Source organism: Thamnophis sirtalis, unplaced genomic scaffold (assembly GCF_051295495.1).
Source record: "Thamnophis sirtalis isolate CommonGarterSnake01/CBP01778 unplaced genomic scaffold, rThaSir2_p1.2 scaffold_11, whole genome shotgun sequence".
Taxonomy (NCBI): Eukaryota; Metazoa; Chordata; class Lepidosauria; order Squamata; family Natricidae; genus Thamnophis; species Thamnophis sirtalis.
This window is the reverse complement of record NW_028261391.1, coordinates 2,809,525-2,823,106: the sequence shown is the minus strand read 5'-3', so window position 1 is coordinate 2,823,106 and position 13,582 is coordinate 2,809,525. Positions and strand designations below refer to the sequence as shown.

Genomic DNA, 13,582 nt, shown 5'->3' with positions numbered 1-13,582 from the left:
GCACTTGTGTCTCTCATTTGGGGAGGACCGATCCTCGGGTATCAAAAGCAGGGGTCTTTTTCATTATTTTTTTTTAAATGAGAGAGAAAAGGGAAGCAGCTGATGTTCAAGGGGAGTGCCCAGACTTTAAACTGGTGATTCTAAGGTGTAATTATTGTAGGGGGATTTGTCTCAAAGAGTTCGATGAAATTGTTGTGGCCCACCAGCATATTCGTACAGTGAGGAGGTTGGGGAGGAAGATGGGCCAGTCCTGGAGTCTGGGGAAGGCTCTGAGGAGGGCTCTGTGTCGGAGGCAGAGAGGGGGCCAGGCCCGTCTGACAGTTATCAGCTGCCTTCGGAATCAGACATCAGTGAGGCAGAAGAACAGCTGGAGCCTGTTCCCAGTGTGCACATGGGCAGAGTTGCCAGATGAATGGAAGAGCTAAAGAACAGGGGTCGACTTGGGAGTAAGGCCACAGGTGGACGATGAATGGCCCCTCCCAGAGGACATAAAAGAGGAGCGAAAGGGGAGTGGAGTTTGCAGGAGACAATCAGTTCGCTTCATTGGTTCGTGACTCTCCGAGGCTCCTTGCCAAGTTCTGCAGAGATCGGCCTGGCAGATCTCCAAGCCAGATGAGGTCTGTGACCGTAAATCCTCCCTCGAAAGACTTTGCTGGAGGTGAATGAGCAGAATTCACAGTCAATTAATAAAAGGGGGTTTTATTGGGATCAGGAGTTTGCTTCATGCTCTCGGGGAGCCTCAGTCAGAACCGAAATTGCAATGAGAAACACATACATGTGAACCTTGATGCTCTGAGATTTTTCACAATTTTGGAAATGCCGATAGCAAAACATTACCAAACATTATGTGGTCCTCTACATATGATCAAATTAAGCCCAGAATTTCTGTTGCTAAGTGAGATAGTTGCGTGAATTTCGTCCTGTTTTATGCTCTTTCTTGTCAGTTTTTAAGTGAATCACTGTAGCTGTCGAGTTAGAAACACAGTCGTTAAATGAATCTGGCTTCCCCACTAATTTCGCTCATCGGAAGGTTGAAAAAGTTGATCACGTGACCTTGGGACATGGCAACCGTCATCAATAGGAGTCGGGTGCCCAGAGTCCAACTTTTGACCACGTGGCCGGAGAGATGCTGCAGTGATCATGTGAAAAATCATGATGTCACTTTTTTCAGTGTGCTGTAGGTTTGAACAGTCACTATGAAGGAACTGTTATACGTCAGAAAACTACCTGTATTTAATGTCCATCAAAAGACTCTCTTCCATTAAAGAGCAGAAAGGGCAGTCCTGGTATTTATAAAATGGGAATTGGAAGGAACTTGGAAGCTTCCCCAGTATAGGAGCTGTACGACACCTCTAGCAAAGAACCACGGGCTCTCTTTGACCACCATAAAATGAAAAATTAACCCCCAGATCACTTGCCTTCATCCATAGCAGCGGTCACCAACTGGGGGTCCATGAGAAAATTTCAGTGGTCCGCAGAAAAATTAATTGCATTTTTTACATTGCACTAAATCAGGAGTCCTCAAACTACGGCATCTGGGATGGATACGTGCAATGAACGCTTGTGTTGCTGCAGAGAGTCTCCCCCTCGGGGGTCTTTTTGTGGGGGTTGGAGGGGGGCAGAAATTCCCACTTGGGGTCTGTTTCGGTCTCCTGGTGGGGGGCTTTGGGCGAAGGCTGGAGGGAAGAGCCGCTGGTGGCGAAGAGCCGGAGGGCCTCGTTCCAGTGGGGCTGCATCATGGCCTGGAACTGGCTGACCCTCTCAGTCCACTGAGCCTCCAGGCGTTGGCACCTGGCCTTGCACTCCCACAGGTCTTCCCTCTGCTTCGAAAGCCCATGCTCCTAGTCCTCAGTGAGGTGCTTCTACTGAGCCTCCTTCTCGGTCAGATCCAATTTGAACTGAGCTGTTTTGCCAACTCTTTCTCCTGGTGGATGCTCAGCTCCAGCAACTGCTTCCTGTTGGGGCCCTAAGGAGCCCTGGGGGGCAGGCAAGGAGGGGCGAGTAGAGGCCGGTGAGGGTCCCCTTGACATGAGTGAGAGTTGGCCACGCCCACCCAGTCACATGACCACCTAGCCACGCCCACTCAGCCGGTCATTAGGCAGATCATATTAGCAGTCTGCAGGATTTAAAATGATGAATTTGGTGGTCCCTGAGGTCCGAAAGGTTGGGGACCCCCTGATCCATAGGATATTAACTCTGGATTCCCCAGGGCTTTTGGCACCCTGGATATTTGTGAAGACAGCCAGTGAAGTGACACAGCTGTCTTTCCTCTAAAGCCAAGGTTTACTGGAAAATCCCCTTGAAAAGATAAGCGTGGGATGAGAAGGATTTCAACTTTATTGTAAAATTATTGTGCAAGCCCTTTTAATGACAGCATAACTAATTTATAAGGTCGTGATAGAAGCCGAAATATGAGAGGCCAGATAAACCTGCCTGGGAATAAAGACTTGTGTTTTCAGAGGCAGGTTTTAAAACTTTTTTTTTTTAATTATTATTATTATTTCAAATCACCCAGGTTTGGAGTTTATTATATCAGGTGTGCTAGAAACGGTCTGGTAACATATACAGGCAATTGAAAATAAAACCCATGATATTATGACATTATATTTGATAGTCCTCCATGGAATGTATTTACAGACATAACAAATATAGGAAATATTTTTTTTTTAAAAAAAATCTTTGGCTACACTACTACTTACACCGGCTTTCCCCAAGCGTGGTACCCTCCAGATGGGATGGATCACCAACTCCCTTAATTCTCAGCCAGCAACTGGCGGGGGATTAAGGTGTTTGTGGTCCAACTCATCTGCCACCGCACTAGCTGGGGAAAAGCCAAAAATTACACTTTTAGAGTTGGCAGAAACAAGGATAAAGGGAAGCCCTGGTCTTCTGGCCTAGAGAGATTGCGAATTGTAGGGCACTGAAAAAAACCCACAACTTTTCAACCGTTCTACCGAGAACGTCAACGTTTTAACACCAAACCTTTCGTTTCCCTCAAGATGTAGCACCGGTTAGGACAGAAAGAAGGTGGAAACTTTCCACCTTCCTTCTCTAACTTCCTTCTCTTAACTTGGTTAGGAATCGAACTGCTGTGAACGTCCCTCGAGCAAATTCCTTTTGCAAAACACAAAACCTCCGTGCTATTGTAAAGGAAGGGCTCCGTGCAAGCATCCTACTCCTGGGAGACTGTGTTTGTTTGATTGATTAGCTGGGGATGGTAGTAGCAGTAACTTCCCTCCTACTCAATGCATAAAGCCATTTACTTTCTCTGCAACCCTTGCCCGCTTCTCTAGGGGAGGCAAGAGATGGCGAAGCAAGCATCCTTAGATCCAGATCCAGCAAAAAATAAAAAAAATATGGGTCTGCTTTCCACACAATGTCTTGATGTTTGACCCAGGATTTAGGGAATGAAGATGGCTTGGATGAGCAATGATTGATCCACATACAACAGACATTCACGGGAAATGCCAGGCTGATTGACTGCTTTCTGGCCAATTCCATCCCTGGTCATGGGGGATAATGTGGCCAGGTAAATGTCAGGTGTGGTAAGAATGTGAATTCACACCCAAAAAGGAAGGGACATTAGCAGGGACGCTCTCAGCCAATGAAAAGACAGGCTCCTGATGCCAGTTGCAAAGATTCATAGTTCCTTGATTTAAAAAAAAAACCTAGCGTTGAACTAAGTAACAGCAAATACTGGGGTGGGTGCAGGACCAGGAGGGACCCCTCCCCATCCAACTGTTAATCTTCATAAGACCGCCATCCGTTGTTGCTTCTACCAACAATTTTAACACTTTTTTTTTGTTTCCATCAACTATTAAGAAAAAAAAAATTGCACATAAACAGAGCAAAACACAAATTCCTCAAAGCCGTTTCAAACCTGATTTTTTTTTTAAAAAAAAAAGATTGTTTGTTTGTTGCGTGTCTTTTTTCTTTTTCTTTTTCTTTTGGTGTTAACGACAACCAAATCATGTTGAATGAACTGATCCTGTTTTTTTCCCCCATGCCGCGGGCAGCTGAAGGCAAAAGCCAGCCTCGAACCGAGCCACAAAACCGATGCAGCAGGCGGTTATCACACCGATGCTGTTTCGGGGAGTGGGGTTGGGAAGAGAGACGGACTGTGTGCCTTTTTTCTGCCTGTCAGAGCTGCTCCTGAAGAACGTCTTCTGCGATTCTTGCACCCGAAGCCAGCAAAGCGTCCTATAAGGGTACCGGCCCATCGGTGGTTGGCATCTGTCTTCCCTTTTTTGGCCTTTGAATTTTTGAATTTAATTTTTTGGCCTTTGCACACAGCTCCGATGGACAAGCGCCGGTGGGAGCATCTTTTGCGATGATGCAGGCAACACCCGTTGTGCATTCGTGCTTTCAGTGTCTTCGCCAACACCAAAGCCCGTCCACATAACTGAGCTGCGAGGAATAATTTCCAAGCCAAGACACGCAACTCCACTGCCTAGGCTAGTGCTATTCAACGGTGGCAACTTTTAAAGGCGGGTGGACTTCCAACTCCCAGAATTCCCCAGCCAGCTGTGTCTGTTTTCTCCTCCTAAAGTGGAGAGATTTCAGAGGAAGGGATTACAAAAGAGTAAGTTCTGCTGGCTGGGGAATTCTGGGAGTTGAAGTCCACCCATCTTAAAAAGTTGCCAAGGTTGAACAACAGTGGCCTAGGCAAAAAAAACAACAGACCTCCCCCAAGAGGGAGAAATCGCTTCAAAGCAAACCGTTTTCACTCCAAACTTGCCCCAAATGTCCTTTTTAACCCTTTGGAAGGGCCTCAGGCTTGAAATCTCAAAAACAGGGTTCTCTTGAAGTCGAGACCCTGAACCAGCTCAGTTGACCCCTGAAACAAGCTGCTTCTAATTCAAAAGATGTCACTGGACGCACCCCTTACGGACCCCCCCCCCACAAGGAAGAAAGTTTAGGATTTCCAAAGGCTGAAAAACTTATAACATTGCAGGAACGTGGGCATTAAAAAATGTGAACTTTTGCAACGAGTGATGAGATTCCTCAGGCGAGCTGGGTGCGAGTCACACAAGAACCACCGGTGGGTAAAACTAACGGGGGGGGAACGAAATCCTAAAAAAACAAAGACTTCGGAAAAAGTGGCCTGGTGTCCCTTCAAAAAAAAAAGCTGCATTTCGCGAGGGTCTCCGAAGAGCAGAACCACTGAGTTTTAAAAGCAGAAGAATGAGACCTTCGGGAATCTGGCGCGTTTCGTGCATCTCTTTCCCTACAAAGCCATTTCTGCAAAAAAAAAAACGCCAGCCACCCCAAGAGCTTTGCCAGCTAGAAGCAGCTGTAACGAAACCCACACAGGATTGCAATCGGATGCTCTTCCTTGGCCGTTGAAGAGGACTCTTGGTGTGACCTTGGCAAGGGAGGCCAGTGTTTTAAAGAAAAAAACAACTTAAAAATTGAAGCATATCGCACGGATGCAGAAGCCGGCCGTGCTGAGAAAGAGACAGAAATAAAAAATGAAGAGCGATGGAGGTGGAGAAGAAAAAGGGGAAGGAGGGAGGAAATCAGAAAGCCCCAGAAGCCTAGCCTATTTGTAGCTTGGAGAAGCAAAACAGGAGCTTCAAAACAATCAGGGCTGATCGGAAATCAGGTACAGCTAAACAGAGGGGGGAAAAAATCACCGTGCTGTGGATCAATTCCCAAAATCCTTCCAATCTACCATGCTTTTACCTCCTCGACACTGCACACCTGTCACGAGCCACCTTGACTAGCTTTGGCTTCACTTATGAGTCCGAGATACACATCTGAATCACATGCAAACCGTGTGTGTTTTTAAAAGTTCTCCGGTCCTGCAACAACTGAGAACGGGGACTTCATTCCCCGGCAGCTGAATCGGGCCAACCGAAATTTTTGACTTCCCAGCCGACGCATCTCCTGCTACTTAAATCAGGAATTTGATGGCTACAAACGCCTTCAATTGCACACTCCTTCTTCCCAGGCGCCTTAAAACATCCAGCTTCCTTTAGGGATTATTACACAGGATTCCTTCTACAGCGGGGGGGTGTCCAACCTGGCCCACTTTTAAGACCGGCAAACTTCAACTCCCAGAATTCCCCAGCCGTGTCCGTTTCTTCTTCTCTTAAACCTCCAGAAGTGGAGAGATTGCAGAGGAAGGGATGACAAGAGAGTTAGCTCTGCTGACTGGGGGAATTCTGGGAATTGAAGTCCAACAAGTCGTAAAGGGGCCAAGGTTGGAGACCCCTGCTCTACAGCACAACAGTTCTGCCCCAATCCTATTCAAACCCCAGAGCACATGCTTTCCCACTCACAATACAAGACTGGGATTGTCCACAAGAGTGGAAACCGTACTTAAACAAAAAGAAAAAGATGGAGGAGCTATTTCAGAGGTGTCCAAACTTGGGAACTTTTAAGACTTTGGACTTCAACTCCCAGAATTCCCCAGCCAGCATGAATTTTTATTCAGCTTTCTCTTTTCCACGTGGGCAAAATTCCGCTCCGGGCAGATTGAAGGTGTTGCAGCTGCTTTTCCAACCGGATCCAAACCCTGCTTGGTTCACATCAAGTGTTCTTCCCAATTGCCCTCTCCAAGTTAAGTGCTAAAGTGGTTTTCGATCTCACATTTTATAAAAGCTCATGAAGAAAACTAGGAAGATGAACAGGAGGAAGAGAGGAGAAAAGCTGGATTGGGTCAGTTGCTTTGGGGGGGGGGGAGGAAAAAGCTGCTCTTTCAAGCACCCAGAAGGGCATCTAGCTGTACCCCATTCCTTCTTCACTTCACAGGCATCAGGGATAACGTTTATCGCTCGAGCTTCAGTTACTTTGTGCTGCTAAATGGGACGGGGGGGTTGAAACATTTGAGGGGTATTAATGTCGTACCAGATTCTCTCCGATTCAGGCCTCCGACTTGCTGATTTGGGATCGAATTGTGCTGAATGCCACACAGGCCTTGCAAACCCATGGATGCATTGGTTTTTTTTAAAATTCCCGTAAGAAACGTCTCCATGGGAAGCAACGAGGGAAAAGGACAACAGAAGCAGAAGGTATAAGAGGGTTCAGGACTGGCTGAGGACCATGGTCACTGGGGTCCTTCCAGAGCTGGTCTGATCTGCGGGATTGTCCGGAGCAGAAGTGCAAAACGAAACTAAACAAATATGGATTTTTTCCCCTCCATGTTAAACCTTACCAGGAACCTCACATTTCTATAGTCGTGGGGTTTAAAAAGTCCGCCTTCGTTTATCTCCCCTGCCCAGATTCCCCCAGGATGAGATTTCAATAGGAAGCCCAGGAGCTCCTGGAGTTTTCACGCCGTTCCCTCCGCCCCCCGCAAAAAAACCCACTTTTACAAATCGCGAAGGTCTGGTGGAAACTTTGGTGACCTCCCTCCCACCCCCACCCCCCCAAAAAAGTGGAGAAATGAAAAGGCAAAAGCCTCCCACGAGGAAATTCGGGGTCCTGGCGGTCGCTCTTCGAACACAAAAGACAGTCTGTGCTTGGAGAAGCGCCACCCGCACTCGCCTCCTTCCGTCAGCCCGGGGGGAAGAAGTTCTCGGGGCTCCTCCTTAGGCAGCGCCCAGGTGGTGTTGCTTTGGGGGGGCCCATTCCAGGAGGGCCTGCACAGTCTCTGCCACCTGCGTCAACCCCTTCTCTTCTAAAATGTGCAGAGGCAAACACAGTCGCTCCTAGAAGGGGGTGAGGGGAGACACACACACACACACATAACACACGGAGACACAAATGGGGGGAGGGAAAAAATAAAACAAAGGATGAGGATGAAAAATGGATAGGAGAACAGGGAGGCGAAATTAAAATTTGGACAGGGGGGGGAGCGTGGGCGAAGGGTGGGATGCCGGGGGTTGAATGCACAGAGTCCCGAAGGTGCTTTTCCAAAAAAAAAAAGGAACTGGGTTTTCTCCGTTTGTTGATGTATTCGGCCTACGGCGTATTAGAGGCGGACTAGCAAGATATATTATTCACGTGTCACCTCGATGAAAGTAACGGTGTGAAATAGGAAGGTTAGAAAGAAGGTTAGCCCTCTCTAAGCGGTTTACAGAGTCAGCATATGGCCCCCAACAACAATCCGGGTCCTCATTTTACCCACCTCGGAAGGATGGAAGGCTGAGTCAACCCTGAGCCGGTGAGATTTGAACCGCCGAACTGCAGAAGTGCAGTCAGCTGAAGTGGCCTGCAGTGCTGCACTCTAACCACTGCGCCACCTTGGCTCTATGTGCCTGAATTCTGATCACGTGACCATCGGGACGCTTATACATCCTGTCACATGTCCGAGGAATATCAAGGAAAGAAACAAAGCAATGAAGAGCGAATCACCCTCCCAATTCCAATATTTTGATTCTGTTTTTTTTTTAAACAAAAAGATCTTTTAAACCAGAGGGGTTTTCCTCTGACCTTTCTTGCACGTGGTGGGTGGGTGTGCAAGCAAAGTTACTGTGTGCAAGCCAGCCTCCTGCAGAGTTCGCTTCATGACGTGAGATACCCCCCCCCCTGCCCTCTTCGGACTCCAAGTGAACAAGGACCACCCAGCCGGATTTGGAGGTGACTTTTATTGAACCAACGAAGCCCAGCAAAGCAACAGAGCCCGCACCAGCCTGGCGACAAGAGAGAGAGAGAGGTGTACAAAGAGAATCGTGCAAAACAGGCGTGCGCAGCAAGCATCGAAGGGGGAAAGAAAAGCCAAACTCTTATTAGCGGTGGGTTTTCTAGGGAGAATCAAGTACGGAGAAAACAAGACAGAGAGAAGCCTTCTCACTGGTGGATATTCATTCACCAGGTGTGCAAAAGAGACATTTTATTTGATTTATTACTTTTGGCTTGGCGGATATACCGAGATGCCGACCCTAGCTCTGCCCAGTTGGAAGATTGGCACGTGGGCTCATTTCTTATCACCCGTCCGCCAAACGGCCCCATCTAGAAATGTTTGGTGCGCCAAGACAGACAGTGCTTGGCCTAACTCAGTGGGTCTCCACCTGTGGGGGCTTGTGACGTCATCACAGGAGGTCGGCGAAAGCTTCCCCCCCCCCAAAAAAGTTATGATTTAAATCTGGAGTTAAAGTCTCGGAGGTCCGTGGCCACAAAAGATATTTAAAGGAGAGGTCCCTGGTGAGGAGAAGACGGAGAACCATGGGTTTAGTAGCAATTCTGGAAAACTGAACGTGCGCGGGGCTCACTTCAGCCTTGTCTCGATTTTGAATCTTTGCTGATCAGAGTCCCATGGTCTCCTTCCAATCCTCCCCACCATCAGGCAGGCGAGAGACGGATTGACAGAGTTGGAAGGGACCTTGTAGGTCATCTAGCCCAACCCCCCCCCCCCCATGCCCCAAGTGGACTCTACACCAGTGATGGCAAACTTTTTCGGCACCGAGTGCCAAGAAGGTGGTGTGGAAATATTTGCACACGCTTGTCAAGGCTGCGCTCCAGAGAAGCAAAACTTCCGGGTTCTAGCGCCAATGTACGCCCGACGATCAGCTGGCCGGCATCCATGCCCAGGCCAGTTTTTGGCACTGCCACGCGTGCGCAGGGATCGCACTCCAGAAAAGCTGAAAGGTTGTGTGGAAACATTGTGCCTGCTTGTCGAGGCCACGCTCCTCAAAAGCCAAATTTCCAGATTCTGGCGCCCATGAGCACACACTAGCTTTTGGCACTACTGTGCATACAAAGGAGAGTTAATCATTTTGCGCTTATGCGTGCCAGAAACCCGGAAGACATACAAAGCCGCGTGCTGAGCAACATGTCTTCATGGGCCAATTTGGGCCTGCGTGCCATAGATTTGCCATCACGGCTCGACACCGTTTCTGAGAGGACCGTGTGGTGAACCGCAAAAGGCATTTGGTTCTTAGCTTAAGGCAGGGTGTGCAAGCTTAAACAAGACCCGTGGACTTCAACTCCCAGAATTCCTCAGCCAGCTCTGCTGGAGGGGATCCCCGGATGCCTTTGAGCCTTATATTTCATTTTTCCCAGGCAAAAGCTGGGAAGATTCCTGCATTATAGGCAGAGAAACAATGAAGTAGCTAGTTTGAACTCTACACAAGTCATTCGTGCTGGACGTTGTTGTTTTTTAATCTTGTTGTAAGATGCCTAGAGGTTGCCCGAGAGCCAGATGGGCAGCATTTTAACTAACTAACTAAACGGGTAGTCCTCAATTCACGAAGACAATTGGAACCCAAATGCTGTTGCTAAGCGGGACATTTCTTAAGCGAGTTTTGTCCCAACTCACAACTTGCTAAGTGAATCACGGCGGTTGCTGTTAAGGTAGGAACACGGTTGTTAAGTGAATCTGACTCCCCCATTGCCTTTGCTCGCCAGAAGGTCGTCCAAGGGGATCCTGTGACCTCGGGACACTGCAACCGTCATAAATGTGAAGCAGTTGCCAAACATGTGCCCCATGGGGATGCTGCAACCGTCTTAAGTGTGAAACACGGTCATAAGCCCCCTTTTTTCCCCCTGTGCTGTTGTAACTTTGAACAGTCACTAAACGAACTGTTGTAAGTGGAGGACTACCTACAACTAACTAACTAACTAACTAACTAACTAGATAGATAGATAGATAGATAGATAGATAGATAGATAGATAGATAGATAGATAGATAGATAGATAGATAGATAACCAATCCATTGCCCTAATTCTTTTTTCTTGGCTGACTGGGCAATGCAGAGTGGTTCTTTCTAGACCAGTGTTTCTCAAGCTGGCTGGGGAATTCTGGGAGTTGAAGTCCACAGGACTTAAAGTCGCCAAGGTTGAGAAATACTGCTCTAGACCAGGGGTCTCCAACCTTAGCAACTTTATGACTCGGCTCTGTGGCAACTAGCCCTGGGCCAGTAGTGGGATGAGGCCCCCAGGTTGGGGTCTTCAACTTTGGCAACTTTAGGGCTTGTGGACTTCAACTCCCAGGATTCCTCAGCCAGCTTTGCTGGCTGAGGAATTCTGGGAGTTGAAGTCCACAAGCCTTAAAGTTGCCATGTTTGCTGGCTGAGGAATTCTGGGAGTTGAAGTCCACAAGTCTTAAAGTTTCCCAGGTTGCTGGCTGAGGAATTCTGGGAGTTGAAGTCCACAAGTCTTAAAGTTGCCATATTTGCTGGCTGAGGAATCCTGGGAGTTGAAGTCCACAAGCCTTAAAGTTGCCATGTTTGCTGGCTGAGGAATTCTGGGAGTTGAAGTCCACAAGTCTTAAAGTTTCCCAGGTTGAGGAATGGCTGAGGAATTCTGGGAGTTGAAGTTCACAAGTCTTAAAGTTGCCAAGGTTGGAGACCCCTGGTCTAAACCCTTCTCCAGTACGCTTGGGGGAATCAAGAGATTTCCTTCTTTGGGGCAGCACAGATCTGATCCTGGGGGTGCCCTGTAAGCACTCAGGCCTGATCCCGGGGGTTGGCAGGGGGAGATTTCTTCCACAATTACTCTTCTTCAATCTCCTGAGGAAGTGAACTCACTGAGCTAGGTGACTTCCGGGGGGGGGGGGGGGGGGAGAAGAAACCAACATCCTAAATTCGGATTTAAAGCTGTATGAGCAACAAGCCTGGTTCGGCCAGCTTCAGGTAAGCTAAAGTCACCAGCTTACAAGCCCTAGCAAGAACAAACCGAGTTTTACGGAGGAAAAAGAAATATAATTCAAGGGATATGCAGGATGGGGGGGGGGGGGAATCTATCAGCTGCAGAACCATGCAGGGGATCCTTAAAAGTTTCCCGCTGAAGAGTCAGCGGCCTTCCAACACCCCAAAGAATTAACTGCCTATTAATAACGCGATCCAGGAATTATGCAAGGAAGGTTAACGCGAAATAGGTTTGCACAGCATTTCCTCGCGCCTGCTTGTAAAAACCTCCAACAAGCGTGTTTCACGTGGTTGGTGCTCTCGGAGATCGATTGTTCTCACGCAGAGGTTTCAGTACACAAGTAGGTAGCGCCACCGTGCCTTGCTCCCTTCTAACCCTGATGCCGTTCGTGGCACGACAAAACCGCGGTCCACTAAAGCGCGCCCGATTAAAGCGCGTACCTGACGTCATCAGCAGCGCGACAAATAAAATTAAAAATAAATTAAATTAAAATTAAAATAAAATTAAAGCAAGCCGATTCACATAAAGGTAAGGGTTAGGTTTAGGTTTAGGTTAAGGGTTAGGTTTAGGGTTACGTTAAGGGTTAGGGTTAGGTTTAGCGTTAGGTTAAGGGTTAGGTTTAGGGTTAGGTTTGGGGGGGTTAGGTTTAGATTTACGCGTTAATTTTAAGTTTACCGCTCACAGCGTGCTGTTTTCGTCGCGCTGTGATGACGTCACGTACGCACTTTCGTCAAGCGCGCTTTAGTCTACCGCAGTTTTGTGGTGGAACCGATGCCGTTACCTAGCTGGGTCGAGAAACGTCTTCAATGGGGTCAAACAACGTCAATGGAACGGCCTGAGGGTGAGTGGCCAAACAACCCTAGATTCCTAGAAGGGAGTGGGGTTTGCTGTCTATAAGCAAGCTGCTGGTAGATAAACAGAGAGCAAAGCCCGCTTCCTCCTAACGCTGATGAGGTTACCTAGTTGGGTCATGAAACGTCTGAAAGGAAACATCCAAGCACAGAGAACACCAAGCGCCCCACAGTCTTGATCCCTTTCCTCCTCCCCCCTTTTATCTCTGATGAGGTTACCTCGTTGGGTCCTGGGACGCCTGCAAGCTCAGAGAGGACCAAGGACCCCAACCGTTCAACCCCGAGCTGCAAATATTCCATTTTATTGGTACAATCCCCTCTGCAGGTTGAAGTGGGACCTCGTGGGTCAGTTTGCTGTAAAGGTGGACATCTCCTCTGCCAAGAGGAGAATAGAGAGCAGGCTCAGAGCTCTTGCTCGGTTAAGCTGCCAGCGAAAGAGGGTGGATGAGCAGAGAAGCCAGCCCTGAGGGGTCTCCAGCGGTGGTAGCCCACTGGGCCAGCCTGGGCAATCCAGAGAGGATTGTCCTATTCGGCTGAGCCAAAGGCAATTCCTGGAGCCTTCAGATCCCTGCCGAGAGAGAGCCACAGGATTCCCTGAGAAAGTCGAAAGCACCACAGGGCATTAAAAAGGCTGAGTCGGGGGTCCTGAACTGGGTCGTTTTCTTGCGGACATTTCTTTACCCTACTAGGGAACATCATCAGTGCAAGGAGGCAAAGGGCTTTCTTCTCTTGTATATATACCTCCTGATGCGGTTAGCTAGTTTGGGTAATGAAATCATCCTCGCCATCAGTGATGGGATTCAAATAAATTTAACAACTGCCCTAATGACCGGACGGGTGGGAGTGGCCAGGGGTGTGTGACAGGCAGCACTTGGCCTCCTGCACCCTCTGGGAGCAAAAATGCCTGCGGGGGCAGCAACCCCCCCCCCCCCTGCACCCAGTTTTGGGCCTAGTAGGCCTCCCTGCAGCCTCTTGGGAGCAAAATCAGGCCGCGGGGCATTTTGGGTGTAGTAGGCCTCCCTGCACTTACCTGGGAGCCAAAACGGGGCATGGGGGAAGGACTCCTGGAAGGGGCGAGGCCAGCCAGCAACTTAACAACCGGTTCACCCGAACCAGCCTGAACTGGCTGAGTCTCACCACTGATCATCATCGTCATCTCCTTTTAATGACCATATAATCCCTTGTGGGGTGGAAT

At 48.6% G+C, this 13,582-nt stretch overlaps 1 protein-coding gene across 3 annotated transcripts in view; it reads right to left on the bottom strand.

The window, feature by feature from the left end:
• Positions 1 to 7,381: 7,381 nt before the first annotated feature.
• Positions 7,382 to 13,582, bottom strand: part of LRCH3 (leucine rich repeats and calponin homology domain containing 3) — a 97,484-nt gene continuing 91,283 nt past the window's right edge. For all 3 annotated transcript variants that reach the window (XM_087725048.1, XM_087725046.1, XM_087725050.1), the window contains one exon: positions 7,382 to 7,655. In XM_087725048.1, coding sequence (XP_087581174.1) covers positions 7,536 to 7,655 — 120 coding nt within the window. In that variant the 3' untranslated portion in view covers positions 7,382 to 7,535. The remainder of the gene's footprint in view (positions 7,656 to 13,582) is intronic.